The sequence below is a fragment of the Furipterus horrens genome, unplaced genomic scaffold (genome assembly GCF_987537825.1).
Source record: "Furipterus horrens unplaced genomic scaffold, mFurHor1.1.pri manual_scaffold_11, whole genome shotgun sequence".
NCBI classification, from domain to species: Eukaryota; Metazoa; Chordata; class Mammalia; order Chiroptera; family Furipteridae; genus Furipterus; species Furipterus horrens.
Window position 1 is genome coordinate 86165941 of NW_028327181.1, and position 19294 is coordinate 86185234.

At 41.9% G+C, this 19294-nt stretch overlaps 1 protein-coding gene across 14 annotated transcripts in view; it reads right to left on the bottom strand.

Moving 5' to 3' along the window:
• Positions 1 to 2193: 2193 nt before the first annotated feature.
• SYNRG (synergin gamma) overlaps positions 2194 to 19294 on the bottom strand; it is a 68349-nt gene continuing 51248 nt past the window's right edge. For 11 of the 14 annotated variants that reach the window (XM_090257414.1, XM_090257404.1, XM_090257417.1 and 8 more), the window contains 6 exons: positions 19240 to 19293; positions 18642 to 18738; positions 16752 to 16900; positions 4971 to 5081; positions 4618 to 4653; positions 2194 to 3611 (listed from right to left, as the gene is read on the bottom strand). In XM_090257414.1, the coding sequence (XP_090113540.1) occupies positions 3480 to 3611; positions 4618 to 4653; positions 4971 to 5081; positions 16752 to 16900; positions 18642 to 18738; positions 19240 to 19293 (579 nt within the window). In that variant the 3' untranslated portion in view covers positions 2194 to 3479. The remainder of the gene's footprint in view (positions 3612 to 4617; positions 4654 to 4970; positions 5082 to 16751; positions 16901 to 18641; positions 18739 to 19239; position 19294) is intronic. The other 3 variants (XM_090257416.1, XM_090257415.1, XM_090257405.1) reach the window with 1 other exon arrangement.

The window sequence follows — 19294 nt, forward strand, 5'->3', positions numbered from 1 at the left end:
AGCCTCGCCAATCTCTGTTTAATGAGATATGTTTTATACCTTTTTTGAGGCAGATGGAGGTAGAAGGTGTAAGATGGAATAAAACATTTCCCTCAAGTTTTGTCCTGAGAAGGGACAGTAATTCTTAATTATGTAAAGCAGCAATTATATAGGCAAAACCAAATTTTTCAGTTCACAAATAAAAACTAAGTCTAGGTCAGAAAGCATAAGTCATACAAAGTAAAACATAAAATTCAAAATATCTTGGGACTTCTGGCCAAGATGGAGGCACAGACAGACACGCTGCATCTCCCTCCACAACTAAGAAGGAATAAAACTACCGCAAAACCAGAAGTAACCAGAAGTTCCAGAAAATCAAGCTGCACAAAGTCCAACAAAAAGATATACAGAAGACGTACTCATCCAGACAGGTCGGATGGGCGGAGCCAGGGTGGAGAGGACACGGTGTGGTAGTTGTGGCGGCAGGCGGGCAGAAAGCAGTTACACGATTTAAAGTCAGGAGGGACACCTGGGGAGCACTCCCAGCCCCAGACCAGGACGCACAGCTAACTGTCCCAGCACTGGGGAAAATCAAGCCTCATTGCCTCTGACTGTGCAAACCAGTGGGGGTTGGGGTGGAGGCAGAAACTGCTGGTCTCTCAGCAGAGTCCGCTTGTTTAAAGGACCTCCATGGTCCTAGAACATCCGCAGACACACCCACTCTGGGAATGATGGCCAGGGCAGCAGCTAGAGGAGCGCCAGTCCCATACGGACGTGGGAGAAGTGCCTGGAAAAGGGGTGAGTAGTGGGCAAGTGGCATTGTTCCTTCTCAGACCCCTCCCCCACATACAGCACCACAACGTGGTGAAATGGGTCACCCTGTACTGACGAATTCCTAAGGCTCTGCCACTTACAACGTAACAGGAGCGACAGCTGTACCTAAGACACAGAGGCAGACAAACACAGGAGCCTGTCAAGATGAGAAGACAGAGAAGTATGGCCCAAAAGTGGGAATGGATCAAGGTTCCAGTGGGAGAACTACATGACGAGGAGATAGGCAACCTAACAAGTGCAGAGTTCAAAACACTGGTGATGAAGATGCTCACAGGCTTGACAGGTATGCTTGAATATGGCAAACGCATAAGGGAAGAAGTGAAGGCTATGCTCAGTGAAACGAAGGAAAATCCACACAAAACCAATGGTGAAGGGAAGAAAACAAAACCGGGGTCCAAATCAATGACTTGGAACACAGGGAAGAAAAAACAACCAGTACAGAATGAAAAAACAAGAATTGAAAAAAATGAGGAGAGGCTTAGGAACCTCTGGGTAAACGTTAAACGTACCAACATCCAAATCATAGGGGTGCCAGAAGGAGAAGAGGAAGAGCAAGAAATTGAAAACTTATGTGAAAAAATAATGAAGGAAAACCTCCATAATTTGGCGAAGGAACTAGACATACAAGTCCAGGAAGCAAAGAGAGTCCCAAACAAGCTAGACCTAAAGAGGACCACACCAAGACACATCATCATTAAAATGCCGAAGGTGAAAGATAAAGAGAGAATCCTAAAAGCAGCAAGAGAAAAGTGGAGAGTTATCTACAAAGGGGTTCCTATAAGACTATCAGCTGATTTCTCAAAAGAAACTTTGCAGATAAGAAGAAACTGGCAAGAAGTATTCAATGTGATGAAAAGCAAGGACCTACAGCCAAGATTACTCTATCCAGCAAAGCTATTATTCAGAATGGAAGGCCAGATGAAGTGCTTCCCAGACAAGGTAAAGCTAAAAGAGTTCATTATCACCAAGCCATTATTATATGAAATGTTAAAGGGACTTAAGAAAAATAAGATCAAAACTATGAACATTAAAATGACAACAAACACAACTATCAACAACATTTGAATCTAAAAAATAAAAACAAAATCCAACTAAGCAAACCAGAATAGGAACAAAATCATAGGTATGGGGATCATTTGGAAGGTTATCAGCTGGGAGGGGGAAGGGGGAGAAATGGGGAAATGGTGCAGGGATTAAGAAGCATAATTGGTTGGTACAAAATAGACAGGGGGAAGTTAAGAACAACATAGGAAAGGGTGAAGCCAAAGAAGTTATATGCACGACCCATGGACATGAACTAAGGGGGGGTGGGATTGCTGGAATGAAGGGGGGCACTGGGCAGAGGGGAGCAAAGGGGAAAATAATTGGAACTACTGTAACAACATAATCAATAAAATATATTTTAAAAAATTCAAAATATCTTCATGACGCAACTAACAATTTAGAGAGATGTGTGACCTAGATTGGCATGCTCTGCCTAGGAATAACATAGTCTTGACCTTCTTGGCTTTCCTCCTTGATTTTATGCTTTTAGTTTAAGTGGCAAAATTTCCTACAATAGCATGAGCCTTTTCCTTCTAAAATTCAGAGCTGTTTTTGAACAAATTTCTCCCACTGCTTCTAAGTTCTGTTACCTTTACCATAAGCGCACATTGTATTATTTGCCTCCCTATGCCGGGCACTCCACCACCTAACCCAGGATTTTCAGATCTCTCATGCAGATGCTACAAAGTCAGGCAGCGCTGGCATTTGTGCGGTCATTTTTGGAAGTTTGGACAGAAGCCACTGCAAAAAAGATTTTATTCAGCTCCCTTTCCAAATCTTGTCTGAAGAAAGTACCATGTTCACAGTCTGTGTGTGATGTAAAACAGGTTTTCTGTGAAGGCTCCTCAGGGGAAGGATATTCATTTTGATACTCAAGGAGCTGGGCCTCTGTCAAAATGAAAATTCTCCACTGCTAAGTGCCTAGACCTGTTATGAGAAAAAGTCTTCCTGAAAGTTGATATTTTAGAAATGAATGAAGAGTAGAGAATTGGTTCAACTGCGTCAGCAAAGTCAGTAAATCTGCCCATACCTACCTGCACTGTTCAATAGAGATGGACAGGACTTCTTCTGTAAAGAGAACATTTAGTTTAATCACAATTTCCCCTCTTTATTCATTGCAGATGTTAACACACTAAATGCGGATAAATGCGCTCTACCTCACAGGACGATAAGTGTTCTACATATAAATAAGCACTGGCTCAATACATTCTTGCCATTTTCAGTCCTACGACAATAATTTAATTTTCTTCAAATGTCAGTTCTTCACAGTTTCAATACTGCAGCAGCAAATTATTCCTTAGATAAAGTTGTGGTCCGTATTTTAAAACACCTTAAGAGAACTGGAGATGAGTTAGCAAACTTCTGGTGCCACACGCAGTCTGCGTAGGGCAATTTTACCACAAGTCCCAAAGACTGGCGGTGGGAACCAGGGGACCAAGGTCATTTGTAGGAATGACTAGGAACTTCTGCAGCTTTTTCATGCCCACCTCTTGGGGAGTTCTTCATATGAATTCATGGAGGTGAATTTTGCAGTACCTGCATTCTGTTCATTGGTCCCTGTCACTCATGGGTGTGACAAAAAAAACAACAACAAAACAGCTGGTACTTCACAGAGGAGCTTTTCAGAGCAAATCAGGCAGGATGAGGCCAGGAGGTTTGGGTTCAACACAGTTGATCCAGAAGTTGGCACAGCTGGCGTGATACTGGTGTCCTCCATAAGCCAGCTTGAAGCTGTCTGTTTCTGAGTTGAACGCCTGCCGGGAATAAACAGACACGTGGAGCAAGTCAGGCTTCTGCACCTAAGAGCTGATCAGCAACCAGCACGCTCACTTCTCCAGGGCACAGAGGCCGAGGCTGACCTGGCACACATACAAAAGCTGAGCAGGTGGCTATAGAAATTCGGGCCAGAAAGTGTTTTGCTGCTAACTAAAGATATAAGAAAATCTTTATCATTAAACCCAATTTCAGCAAAAGAAGGCCAGATCTTTCACAGAAAAGGCAGAGTCTGGGGCGGGGGGCAGGAGGGTGTCATGATATGGGGAACTAAAATAGCTAAAGGCTGCGGTTAATTTTTATTCCAGTGCTGAAGGAAGCTGTTCCCTGAAGGCTGGCATTTGACTGTAACATGTAATCTCTTAAGTTTTGGTGACTAATTGCAGTACTATCATGAAAGAAAACAAAAGATGACCAATTGTTAGGGTCCAATGCCACTGGGAACTGATAACTGAATCAACATAATTAAAAAGGCCAGAAAGGTACAGGGTTTGATAAAAAGAAGATATTAAACACATGAGAATTATTTCCAGATGAGTACTGCTTATAGGTGAGTTAGGGCCAGCCACTCGTAACCACGATCACATCTTGGGGTGCTCTTTAAAGCACTACAAATAAGTAAAACAAAACTCTAATAAAACCCAATTTGTTTTTTGTCTGATAATGGCTAAATCCTGCAGCTCTTTGATCTCGTTCTGTGTGTTGCTGTAACTTGGAGTCTTCCAGGAGTTGCTCATTCTGTTACCCAGCTCGTCACAGACAAAAATACCCACAACAGTAGAAGCCTATTACGAGACACCAGCATGCAAACGCGACAGACGTGGAGCCACACAGACAGCTGACTAAATCAAACATTAGGGGAACAAAGGTGACTCAGTAAAGGATTCATGATTGGAATGGTTCAGGGTGGCAGTGGAATCATCTGATTTGCCTTCCATGCTCGAAATTAAGACGGAGACACTAAGATAATGTGGAACTGGTTCATACTTTTTTAGGATGTTCCTCTGCAGGCTTCTCTTCTTTCTGAAATAACGTTGAGACCATAAGGTCAACAAAATTCCCAGAACAGAGCCTCCTGCCTGCAAACGAGTCCTCTTCTCTTTGCTGCCCCACTGAGCACAGGGTGCCACCGCTCAACGCACACAGCCCGCTTCCCCTCCACAGCTTCCCCCGCACCCCTTTGAAACAGTATGTCTATTTCTGTGGTCAGATTTCAGGGCTTCGTGAAATCCCCACCACCTCTGGCACAGACCTTGTAGTGACGTGACCTAAATGGGGCTGCCCCCCAGGTCATGTTCGGAAAGCACATGCCATTGGCAGGGGAAGGGCATGCGACTTACCCGGCTCCTGGAGTCCACATTTAACAGACAAACCCCACAAGCAAGGTCCTGAGCATTTTTAATGCCAGGCCGCAGCATACAAGAGGAAAAATCCAGTGAGTTTTCATCAGGCTGTGAAAACAAGATAAATGGGTAAGAACCTGGTAATTCCAAAGGCTGCTGGCTTCACTCCCTGATCACTCATCCCCAAAAGGTCCAATAGCAGATTAAGTAAACTCTCTTTCTCTTCTTAAAATTTTATTTATTTTTGGAGAGAGGGGGAGGGAGGGAGGAAGAAAGGGGGAGAAACACTGATCTGTTGCTTGCTTGCACCCCAACTGGGCACCAGGCCCGCAAGCTAGGTATGTGCTCCGACCGGGTATTGAACCGGCAACCTTTCACTTTGCAGCGCAACGCCCGACCAACTGAGCCACACTGGTCAGGGCTAAACTGTCGTATACCATCAATACAATTACTTAATTTCCCAAATGTTTACTGAGTCCCTGTGTGTTCCCGGTACTAGGGATGCTAGCATGAGCAAAAAAACAGTCCCTGTCCTCCGAGAACTCAGTCCAGCATAAGAGCCAAGCGGATCTCAGGCAGCACAGTGTGATGAAAGCCATACTAGGGGTAAGTACTGGTGCCAGGGCACCCGGGGTGGGAGAGAGGGGACCTTTTTCAACCAATGGGAAAGGAACCTGCTGGCAGAGAACACTTCCTAAAACTTAGAAACAACTTGGCAGAGTCCTGATGGCTATATCTGAGTGAAGGGGGTGGGGAGGATGAGTTAGGGGAAGGAAGAATACTTATTCTATGTAGAGCAAGCAGCCCAGGCAAAGGATCCAAGCAAAAGACTGGGTATGAGAAGAAATCTAAGGCATAGGAGCCAAGCTTATGAAAGGGGTAAGAGATGGAACCGGAGCATGAGGCCTTGAAAGGAATATAAGGGGTTGAGACTTTATCCTGGGAAGCCATTAAGGGTTTTAATTGGATAATGATTAATCAGGTGTGTATTATCGACAACTTCCCTCCGGTCCAATGAGCAAAAGGGCAGGTCCCAACTTTGGAAAGCTGTTAATTTCTTGAAAGTTAAAATATACATTTACTATACAAACTTGCAATTCCACTCCTAGACACTTATCCAAGAGAAATGAAAACATATGTTAACAAACATCTTGCACAAGAAGTGCTCATAACAGTTCTATTCTTATTAGCCAAACTGGAAACAGCATGTCCCTATAAACAATAAAATGGACTTTTAAAAACCATGGTAATATTAATACAATGGAATATTACTCAGTGGTAAAAGAGATCAAACTGACACATAAACAACATAGATGACTTTTTGAAACATGCTAAGCAGAAGAACCCAGATATAGATCACTATATATATTATATAATTTCATTTACATGAAGTTCTAAGACAGGCACATCTATGGTGACAGAAATCTAGGGAAAACAGATCACTGGATGTTTTGGAATCAGATCAGGGGACTGATTGGGAAGTGAGCACACGGAACTCTAGGGGTTGAGGAAAATACTCTGTATGCTTGCTGATGGGGTGTGGGCTACATGGCTGTATGCATTTGTCAAACCTCATCTAACTATACATTTAAGATCAGTGCATTTCATTGTATGTAAGTTATTCCTCAGTTAAGAAAAACACATGAATAACAAAAACAGCAAAAAAAAAAAAAGATTTAGAAGTGTTGGATTCTCAATGTGAAGAAGTTTTAGATATATCTAAACCAATTAATCTTGCTTATATATGCCCTACCGCAGAGTTTCTCAAACTTGCCAACACTGACATTTTAACTCGGATAATTCTTTGTCGTGGGGCCTGTCCTCTGCATTAGAGGATGTATAGCAGGATCCCTGGCCAATCTGGGGGAAAAAATAGCCCCCCTTCCCACCATTAAGAACTTGACTTTCCAGCCCTGGCCAGTTGTGGCTCAGTTGGTTGGACCATCGTCCCACAGATCAAAAAGGTTGTGGGTTCAAGCCCCAGTCGGGGCATTTTTGAGAAGGCAACCAATCAGCGTCTCTCTCTCTCTCTCTCTGTCTTTCTCTCAGTAATGGAAAAAAAATGTCCTCAGGTGAGGATAAAAAAAAACAGAAACCAACTTTCCAAAGTGGAAAAAGTACACACACACACACACACACTAATTTACTATAAATTTCACTGATATAAAGGATGTGTAGTACTCAATTTACAAATAATAATAAAATATACAATCATCTTTATTGCAAATACCATAGCCACTTGATTCACACAGAAGACTTTCTTTTGAGAATTTTTGCCCAACTCCTGGATCCATAGTCAACCTACACTTGCTTTAACGGAAGAGTATAGTTCTGAGGTGAATGTTGATTGATGTTTTCATGGTAAGGACTAAGACTAAAGTGAAACAGTGAAGACATACTCCAGAATTTCACTCGTCTGTCAAACTTGTGTTCTTTGCTGAATCAGATAATACTGGTTGGCTAAAGTTTAGTTTTTTCCGCATGATGGCTCTAGTAGTGCTTAGTTGTCTTTTAACGTCAAAACAATTTTGTTAGATTGTACTGTGATAGCTGTCATATCAGTGTGCATTTTAAAAAAACATCAAAATTGGTGAATTTTTTGTGCAGCCATTTTAATACTGAAGACATAAGAAAATACACATTTCTGGTATATTATGCTTTACTATTTCAAGAAAGGTAAAAATGCAACTGACACACACACAAAAAGATTTATGCAGTGTATGGAGAAGGTGCTGTGACTGATCAAATGTGTCAAAAGTGGTCTGTGAAGTTTCTTGTACTGTTGACATTTTGGCCAAATAATTCTTTGCTGTGGGGCTGTCTTATCCATTGGAAGATGTTTAGCAGCACCCTGGCCTCTACCCACTAGAAGCCAATAGCGGGAGACAGACGACATACTCAAAATATCCAAATCAATAAATTTATTGGTGGAAATGAAAAATGTGCCTTTTATTTTACAGAAAAAACTAAACAGACTTTTTGGCCAAACCAATAGTTCTTGAATGCTGGAGAATGCTTCCTCAACTTTTTGTTCTATTCACAATACGATGGCTCCCAGACCCAGCATACTTTTAAGTTTAATCTGCATTACTCACATTTTCTTTATAACCTTCTTAAGTCTAAACAATCAACAAAACAAGTCAAACCCTAATTTGTAGCATTTGCTGATTTCCATGGTATAAGTACTCCCACATGCTTGATTTCAAACTACCAATGTGATGTCACTGAGCACGGAGTCAAGAAGAGATGCCTGAGACCCCATCATACAGAACTTCCACATGTGGCTACAACAGACCGGGGCAACCAATCTGCTGGTTTGTCCGAGGCTGTTCCGGTTCTAGCTCTGAGGAAATCCCTCTGTCCTGAGCAAGCCAAGATAGTGGCTCCTCCTAGGACAGACATAAAGGACCTCAAAAAGCCAAGGACTAAAGCAGATGGGAAAGAAAGTCAAAATGGAAGGGAGTTACAGGAATCAAGTAAAAAGGTCAAAACAACTGTCTTGAGAACCAAAAACAAGAGCAGTGTAAGTCAAGTGTGAAAAAGTTGCAGGGTCGCCAGTTTGGACTGAGAGAGATGCCCTGGCTGAAGCCTGCACAGGTACTGCGGTGTGATCCTGAGTGGGGGCTGCAGTGCGCCCTCAAGGATCTGGGAGCGGGGTGCGCTGGCTGCTTTGTCCTCATGGATACTGAGGTGACCCAGAACAGTGGAAATTCCTGCCAAAATAATAGCTACATTTTCTGTTATTTAAGGCTGAATCACTGAGAAGTTACTACACTCTTTTTGTATTTGCGAAATTGTATTATTCTTCCCCAGAAAAAAAAGGCTCCTTCCTAGAAAAATGTGTAATTATATACGATGCTTCCCTATCCCTTTCTAATGTGAAACAGTAAACCATGTCCTAGCTCTACAAACCTTTCTTACACTAACCTGAGCTGGATCCATTCAAATCACACCTGAGGAAGGACAGTCCTTCAAGAAGAAAGGGGAGAACGTTCCAACTGCGAGCGCCAGCACGCTGCCCTAGGTGACCGCGGGAAACCCACATGGCCTTAACCGAGCAGAGGGTGGCTTTGCTTTTCTTTTTTAGTGCAATCATGGCCACTTTCGTCAAATCTAGGAGCAAGTGGTATTGCTGTTCGTTTGCTGTCCAATTCTGTCATCTGTAAAATGGTAACCATTTCATTTGCGCTCCCTCCTCCCTCAGCTGGTGCTGGGTGGGGCCTCGGGGACACAGGAAAGGGCTCTGGGAAGGATAATATGCCCCAGGTGATCATCACAGTTATTCATTTTGACAAATGAAACTAACATTTTTTGAAGAGGTTAAAAACACAGTAGCATATCTGTAATCTACATTAAAAATACTTATCGTGTTACTGAATAAGGACTATTTGAGAAGTCATTAGAATCTGGGAAAACTGTGAATCTTAATCAAATTAACAAAATCCTTTTAATATCTCTGTTTACCAAGAGATAAGGGAAGCAAAAAATGAAAAGGTCGTATCGTAATCTCCAGTGAAAATTATAATGCTCTGCATAAATTGCCCTGTGGTTAAATTAATCTTTCAAATGATAAGATTAGCCTTTATAAATACACCCTGTAAGCAGAGGCATTGTTGTAGTGCGCAGAACAGGGAGACACACTCATCAGTGGCTGTGACTCTGGGAGAAGGTACGCCCTCTGCAGGCCACCTTAAATTAACATCATTTACTTTAATCAGGAACTATTTCATGCATTTAATAAGATTTTTAAAAAAGTTATATTAAACAATTAACAAGTGCCAGAGTCAGACTGGGATATATAATCCTGAATCTATAGACAATAATAAATTGCTGAAACGATGTCCAAGAAAATCACTGTTAAGGAGACACACAATATTCTCATTTTCCTTCCCTTAAGTTAGGCATGGTCGTGCAACCTGCATGGTCAGCAGTCTGAGCATAAACGTGTGCCTCTTCTGGAAGGAAGCTTCTAAGACTAATGGGCTATTCGTGATGTTCCCTTGACCCTCGCACTGTGACCAGCTGTATGCCACATGGCAGAGGTGGCCAGCCTAGGTCCCTCAGTGAGATGGGCATGGATGTAGTAGGAGCAAGAAATAAAGCTCTGTTGCTTTACATTGCTAAGGTGTGTGTGTGGGGGGGGATGTTCTGGTTTGTAATCACAGCAGAACCTAGCCTAATTTGACTGATATAAAAGTGATCTAGCCCTGGCTGGTGTGGCTCAGTGGACTGAGCACCCGCCTACAAACCTAAAGGTCGCTGGTTCGATTCCTCGTCAGGGCACATGCCTGGGTTGCGGGCCAGGTCTCTAGTTGGGTGTGTGTGAGAGGCAACCGATTCATGTGTCTCACATACCGATGTTTCTCCCCCTCTCTTTCTCCCTCCCTTCACCTCTCTAAAAATAAATAAATACAATCTTTTTTAAAAAAGTGATCTAGTTACAAGTTCCACAAGCAATTCCAGACTTTTGGCTTGGGTTACCATTCTTGGTCACAATGTTTTGGGTAGTTTCCCTTATTGATGCTGTAATAGATTTGCACAAATTTAGTCACTTAAAACAACACAAACTTATTCTCTGACAATTCTGGAGGTCAGAATTCTGCATTCCCTATGGAAATCCTAGGGGAGAATCTGTCTCTTTCCCTAGAGCCCACCTGCATACTTCCTGGATCACGGTCTCATTTTTCATCTTCAAAGCCAATAGCATAGCACCTGCCAATCCTTCTTTCTCTGCCTCGACTGTCTTACCCCTTTTTCTCATTCTCTCTCCTGCCTTCCTCGTCTAAGGATCCTTGTGATGACACTGGGCCCACCTGGATTATCCTGGATAAATTCCCCATCTGAAGACCTTTAACTTAATCCCATCTGGGAAGTCCCGTTTTACCACATAAGGTAATAAACTCTGTGTCCAAGGATTACGACGTGGACACCTTTGTCGAGGGGCATTCTACTAACCACATCCACCTCTGTCACCAGAGGACTGTCATGCAAGACAGGATGAAAGTTCTGTCTCTAAAACGCCGTGGAGACTGGCGAGATGATCAAAACGCTGTCATTATTAAACAGCAACAGGACGTACTCTGGAATTCACTGCTTATGTCACATTGAAAAGCAGCACGTTAGAATTTGTATTTAACTGACATAATAGTGGAATCAAAGAGCCTGTGCAATTTTCCATTGACTAGAGGCCAGGAGAATGTCTTCTCTCATAGATTTTATATGGCAGAGATGGATTAGTTTTGTTTTCCAGGACTGAGTCTTTCCTTGTTCCAAACCTACTAAACTTCAACCCATATCCACGAGATAAGAGCTTTAGATAACAATTCACTTGTCTCACTAAAATAGACAGTTTTTGCTTCTGGGTTTCCAGTCTGTAGCTAGAGGAGATACGCTTCGACCACAAGAGGGAGTCTAAGTCCATGCATAAAGGGCGCATATAAAAAGAAAGGGGAATATAAAAGTTTGCTGATGTAACTTCCAGCTTAAGTAAATACCAAGGAGTCACAATCTGGAGTTTAAGACCGTGTACTCTGCTTTCCTTAGCCCAAGCATGACTGCCACGTAGCACTGGCCCTCTGGGACTTCCTCACTGGACAAAAGTAATAGCTGTCTTTTGATGGGAATAATTTCATGATGTTTTCATGAGAAAAAAACAAGTTTTTTTTAGCATTCTTACAGCTGTAACTGACACCATAGGAAGAAGAAAGGATTTTTAAAGGATGATGTGCATTTCAAATCCCAGATTTGTCAGTTTTAGGGAAGTTTCATCTCTGAGCCCCAATTTTTTCACCTGTAAAAGTAGGGATTATATTACTGACCTCATGGGACTGTTACCAGAATTCAGTGAGAACAAATGTAAAGCATATAGTACACTACTTGGCAGTTTCTAGTTGCACAATAAACAATGACTATTATATCAGTATTACCAAAATCAAAGAGCTGACTGTGGCAATTTGGTTCATTAAGGAACTTTAAATTCTACCTAAAATGAAGCAATGATGTAAAGAGTTAAAAGATTCCTATACAGATTTCTGGCCAAGATAGAGGCGTAGGTAGACATGCTTCTCCTCTGTGCACCACCATAAGAAGAATCACAACTAACTTCAAAACAAAAAAGAACCAGAACTGCCAGAAAGCAGAACTGTATGGAAGTCTGACCACCAAGGACTTAAAGAAGAAATACTCATCCAGATGGGTAGGAGGGGAGGAGCTGGGGCAGAAGGCGTGGTGTTAGAAGTTATTGAATGGTATAACTAAGACTTCTGCATTTTAATATATATATATTTTAACAAAGGAAGAAGGAAAGGAGGAGAAAAGGAGAGAAAGGAAAACGAAGAAAGGCAGGCAGGAAAGGCAGGCCTGAAGGGAGGCCAACCTTTCTTAGAGCAGCTGTGCATCGTGGGAGCTATGAAGTTCGGAACAAAACTGGCTGCCACGTCATCATGAGAGCAGCTGCCTCAAGAAATGGACACATGACAGCAACCCAGGCCTGGATTCTCCCCAGTTACCCTTTGCCCCCAACTTTCAAGGACTAATCCATACTAAGCTTGGTTAACGTGCCTGGTCTTTTATGATCCCCTTTCTTCAAAGAGTTCACGGCAAACAGGGATGCTTTGCAATCACAGCCATTTTTTTCTAAGGGAAGAAAGGGGCAGCTGACATAAAGGTTTGTATAGAAATCTAGTTTTCAAGGTGTTAATTACAACGAGAAACGGACCGCCACCAAAACAAAGAACCTTAAAATCTAAATGGAAAAGAAAAGGCTCTTAAGTTACTTTATAGTATTGGGATATAAATAGGGGGAAAGAACTTGACTGTTTATATCAAGTCACTGCCAGATAGATTCCCGGTGTTTCATTAACCTTGATGCTAAGTAACAACTCGCTCTTCCCAAAAAGGCTTATGCCCATGTTTGGTTTTACCTATCCAGCTTGCCCAGTTCAAGGAGGCAATAGGGTGCAGTAGTTGAAAAAGCAAGAGTTCTAAGTTTCAGACTGAATCCAGGTCTCACCAATATCTTTGTGCCTCAGTTTCTTCATCTGTAAAAGGAGTAGAATAATAGTATCTACCCTCAAGACTTTTGCTATTAGTAATTTACAACTACATAAAGAGTAAAGAATAGGGTCTAGTACATGGTAAACACTCAGTAAAAGTTAGCTAATGATGATATTCAGGCTTAATCTGGTTCGTATTAGCACAAGGTTAGAAAGGAGAAGGTAGATGAATTAGGAGAGACCCATACACGTACTGATCTCAAGATTCCTAATACTTGGTCTTAGATATCTTTTTTGCTATAAAAGCATGGAACAAATGGGTTTTGAGGTGAGACCTTGGTAAGAGTAGGTAGAGAGGCTCTGAAGAACTACAGTGTCAATGAGGCAAAGGTAACGCTCTGAGCTCCATGATCCCATGGCCTCACAGGCACCCTCGCACCCATCTCAGAGCTGGAGCTTAGAAATGTTTTAAAAACCCAGGGTTTCATCACCCAAACACAACCCTATTGCCATTTTGGCAAATTTCCTTCCAGCCCTGTAACAGTTCTGTGTTATTTCAAACTTTGTGTTCCTTTAAAGAATGGATGCCTACCATCCTCGTTTAAAGGGCCACACAATTTACTTGACTAATCCTTTAGATTTGGACTATTAGGTTATTTCTAACTTTTCACTTTTACAGAAAGCAACTCGTACATTTAAGTTGCTTCTTTTTGAGAGTTTGTACTTAGAAATGTTGCCTTAGGAAGTTTCCCAAGTGGAATTACCGAGTCCACCCCTCTGACTCAGTTGTAGGGCCTTTAATCCACTCCACTTTTACTGGGTATTTATGCAGAGCCTGGCACCATGCTCAGATGGAGAACAAAAGATAAACAAAATGTGGTCTTGGTCTTTGTCCTCAAGTTCACAGGCAGGGGGGACAGCATACTGCCAAATACCTTTTCCATTGTGGTACCAACTTGTATTTCCTAATGAAGTCCCTAAGGAACAGTCCACATTTTACTACTTGAACACTATTAGGATTTGAATAAACCAAACAAAAAAAAAACTGTGATTATTTGCAGGTTAAAATGAAATCTTGTAATTTGAATGAACGTTTACAATTAGATGTGCCTCCCTTTTATGAATCACTTCATGTTTTGCTGATTTTACTGGGAAGTTGCTGTACTTCTCGTTGATGTGCATGTTTTCTTTACAGAGCGCAGACAGGAGTCGACCATCCGTATGCATTGCCACTCTTTTGCCTAGTTTACCGTTTTGTCTATTTTTTCCACGCTTAGGATGACACACTAATCTGTACTTGGAGCTATGCCATTTGGGCTATATTCAGAAATTCCATAAGGAACTACTCAGTGGAACCTGTTGCTTTGTTTACTGAAAAGATATTTAAAGATAACGTAGGTTGTTACATTAGTTTCCTCTTTACAAGAGCCCACAAAAGAAATTTCTGATATTAGTACCAGGAATAGTCATGCTTCTTGGGAGTAGTGGGTTTATTTTTATGTTATGAAACAGTGAATCATGAAAATGATCATGTCTTCTTTACATCAACTCAGGTCAACTGTACAGCTCACTCCTAGCAAATGCAAGCACTTTAAAAGCACACATTTTGTACACTTAAGTTTCATTTCTGGCTTTAACTTATTTCCCTACTTTCATTTTCCCTGTCCATTTATTTAAAAATTTTAATCGTTACTAAAATTATGACATATACAAAAATGCACACCTAGTTTGAAAAAAATAGGAAGCTTCAAAAAAGTACAAACAGAAGTAAAAAGTCCCATCAAATGCTGTATTGGCACACGAGGAGATAAAGCACCCAGTCTGGGTTTTAAGGAGCTGACAAGCTAGTGTGCCAGAACTAAGTAAACACAAATTATCAACAGGTGTGACAAGTGCTACGCTAGGCAGAAGTGTGCTATGGACCCGCAGGAAGGGCATCTGTCTGTAACTCAGACAGAAGGGGTCTTTGGAATGACAGAAAAAGGATGCAGAGGCCAGAAGGAAAAGCAATCTAGCAGAGAGAGAGGGGCTGGGCAGTCCCAGAGATAGAAAAGACCTTATCCACTGAGCTAAGGAGTATAAACTTGATCCTGAAGCTCATGGAGAGTCCACTGTGGAATTTTATTATAAATGGGACCTATATGACACAATTAAATTTGGATTTTAGAAAGAAATACCTAATAGTGGTTTACAAAAGAGATTGATAAGAGATAAAAAAAATTAACCAGTAACTCTAGCTATGCAGTCAGAAATGATAAAGGCCTGACTGATTTAATACATTTAAAAAATGAGCTTTTATTTCTGTATTTTCTAACTAGTGTTAATATATAAGAATGCTATGAATTTTTGCCAAACTCATGAAACTTAATTTCTGAATTCAGATTTCTTGAAGTATTTTATATCACCAAATATAATTTATCTCTTCAAATATTTATAATTCATTTCTTATTGTATTGGTCAGAACAGTAATTTAAAAAAATAATTACCCAAACTGTATGACTTTAGGTTAAAAACTGAAAAATGGTCCAAGGGAACAAAACAGATTTTGGAAATGTTTTAAACTCTTTAAAAAAAACTAATATTACAAACCAGAAGCAACACAACGATGTGGAGAGGATTTGCTGTTTCAGACATGTTGAGGTAGCTGGGAATCCATCTGACTATCAGTACAATGTAATAGGAATTGCTTCCTACCGCACTGCACTCGGACAGCTCACAGAGTTAAATATCAGAAGAAAAGAAAGAAAACAGGATAGCATATTTATTTCCAGCTGTGAAAGAAAGATAAATTTTGGACTATTGTGAAATAAAGGATATTACCCAGAGAAAAACTGAATAGGTATGAATATATAAAAATACAGTTTTGCCCAATAAAATCTAAAAGAGGAAAACAGAAGAGAAAAAAATTCTGACATGTATATGTGCACATGTGTATGTAAATCTATTACAAATAAGATGTCTAGTCAGACATATTTTATTGACTAAATGGTCAAATGGTCAAAAGAAACAGATGACCAGTTTACACATAAAGGAAATAAAAATAGTAGATCATCACTTGGAACACTGGATAGCCTCTCAGGAAATGAAAGAAATGTTAAAAAAGAACACCTTTAGGGCATCACACGTTTGTTAAAATAAGACAGTGACAAGGGAAGTAGAACACAGTGGAAAGAAAGGAGCAATCACAGACCGCTGGCAGCAATGTCCACTCCCCAAGCCTCTGGAAAGCCACGTGATGACAGCAACAACAGCCATGTCCTCATGCACGCGTGTCCATGCGCAGTCACACACACTGACCGCTTAAGTCCACCTGGCAGAACTAATCCCCAAAAGGGAAACAGTCACTTGTTTAAAGACATTCAGGGAACTATTCATAACAGGAAAAATGAAAATAATCCAAGAACCTAAAAAAAAGTAAAAAGGCCAAACGAACCATAGGATAGCAACAAGGTGTATCAGACAGTTTTTTTTATAAGGACACACATATGGGGACATAAGTAACTAAAAGTGCAAAGGAAGGAACTCGAATCCCTGCTTTGTAAAACATGCATACATGTATGTAGATTAAGGGGGTGGTTAAGAGTGAATGTTTCCCGGGGAACTACCCAGAAGCTAACCTGATACTATTCCCCCGATCGCACAAATGTTCTCTCCTCCCTCTAACATAATATGACACAGTAGGCACCTTCCTCCTCCAGTAACGCCGCAACAGGAATGTATCCTCTGCTTTATAACTTAGGTTTCTGGAAAGGAAAGCAGCTGTTGAGTCGTCTGACAGGCTTACCGTGAGTGTGGCAAGGGACATGAAGCCGATGAGGTTATTCCATACTTTATCGATGTCCTTAAGCAGCTGCTGCAGCTTCTCACTGCACACCGCGGTGGCTTTGATCCCCAGCTCCACACGTTTGGTGACCCTGTACACTTCAACAACACCTGACGGCGTGAGAGAGGAGAAAGTTGGGTGCTGGACGTGTGGAGAAGGAGGCGAGCAGCCAAGGCAGCATTACTGCTCGCTGATATCTCAGTTGGAAAGAAGGACTATATCTGGACAGAGGTGAATGTATACTCTTTGGGACCAACCACCTCTCAGTGCTTCAGCATAACTCAATGGAAAGAGCATAAACTTTAGAGCTGCACCACTTGGGTTCAAATCCCAGCTCTGTCACATACTAGCTGTGCAACCTTGGCCTGTTTCCTCATCTGTAAAATTGGCTTAATAATAGTACCCCCTCAAAGGACGGTTGAGGGGATTAAACGGGTTAATATTGTAAAAGGCTTAGAACAGTAGGAATTATGCAAGCATTAGGTATTTTTTTCTCCTTTAAGAGACCATCTGTCATTAAACTTGCTGAAAATGAGAATATTAAAAGTTTAAAAGAATCTGAACGTCAATATCGTCACAAAGTAATTAAGAAATATCTCACTCCTATGAATGCCTAGTGATTTACACTCTGCGGCTTCATGTATCTTTTATACACTTAACAGGACTCAGAACAGTTTTTTTTCTGAATGGTGGCTGAACCCCTCAAGCAAGGACGACAGGTGTGAAGTACCCCTACACTCTAAGGACAGCCGCAGACATACCCCAGCCCTTAGCCTGGCCTCTATGAGAGGCCTGGAGAGCTCCAGGGGGTCTTCAGAGGGGCGCACCATCAGACCCGTGCATAGCACTCTGGCTTGTCCTCTTCCTTCCCAGGGGAAGGCAGGAATTACTGCCCACCCTAAACCAAATGAGGGGGCTTCTAAAACAATCTTTCATAGATACAAGGAAACCTCCTAGAATGAAAGACAGGCAGCCCATTACATCGTAAACATCTGTTTATGCAGAACTGTGCCTGTCCGGGCAGGAAAGAGGAATAGTGAGGTGGCAGGAGCAAAGGAGAGGCCACATCCCTTCACTATCTGCTCACCAGCCAATATTTTTCAGTGACTATGTGCCGGGCATGGATCTAGCTGCTGGAGGCACAGCAGTGAACAAAGCAGGCCCCATTCCCTCCCCTCTTGGAGGTTCATTCTAGTATAAACAAGAACAGCAAGTAAAATATGTAAGATCTTAAAGGTGATAGGCTAGGGAGAAAATCAAGCAGGGAAAGGGACAGGAAGTGCAGGGTGGGGAGAGGGGATACAGCTGAGTAAGGGGGCCAAGAAGACCTCACTTAGAGGGTGACATGAGTCAAGATCTGAAGAAGATTAGGGAGGGTCCAGGGCCTGTGGCTCCAGCCACACGCAAGCCTGAACCGAGGTGGGGAGGACAGAGGGTGGGGCTCCCAGTGGGACCGGGAGGCTGAACCGCTGAAGGTGGCTGGGTTGTTACGGAATCTGTGATGTTATCACGAGGTGAAGAGCATGGCGAGGCACTGACTGGACACCCAGTGATTTCACTTCAAGGCCTCATCTAGTTCAGAATCTGATAAGCCAGTAACACGGATGTCATTTTACATTGTTGCTATTACGTTATAACTAGGCTGGGAAACTTGGCCATAGAAACCTTAAGTCAAATAGTCAAATAATTGTTTCTGCCTGTGACTTAAGTGTCTTATTTACAAATGCAGACGCTCCTTAGTAAAGTCATATGTAACTTGAGAGACTTGGATTAAACTACTCAACATAAGGGAAAACAGAAAATATTTCAAAGTGTCATGATTCTGAGTAAGTGAAGTACAAAAGAACATACCTAATAAATATTCCATGCCTTGAGCTGACTGAATCACTTCCGTGCACACAGAACTACTACTGATTCCATTTAAGGTATCATTTGCTTTCTTAATGACCTACAAGAAACAAAATCACATCATCTGACATAATTAAGAAAAGTCACTACAAATAATTTACTATTAGTAGAAAACCCAGGGAAGAGCCAGGTGTGAAAAGCGTGACTAACTGACGAACATCTATGACTATGCCAAAACAAATCTGAAAATTCAATTTTAACCTTGAAGAAACAACCCTCCATTTCTTTGGAAGAGAAAAGACAGAAGTTCCTTGGCTTAAATATTATTTTAATTCAGGACGAGTTAATGACATCGTTTTGTTAATTCTTAAGCACAGGGACAGAGGTGGGCACAGTGCCGAGTGAGCCGGTGTCTGCTGTCCCGAGTGGGAGAGAAGCCCCACTCAGGACGCACGGCTCTCGGGGGCCGCACTCTGCCCCACACAGTGAGGGAGGGCTCTCTGCGCTCTGCCTCCGTCTACTCACGTGCTCGGAGGGGGCGGCACTGTGACACAAGACCGCACTTACACAGAGGTGAACTCCACAAAAGGGACATACTCACTTGCAGGGCACTCCCCAGGCATCGCTGCCATTCGTATGCATATCTCTCATTCTCC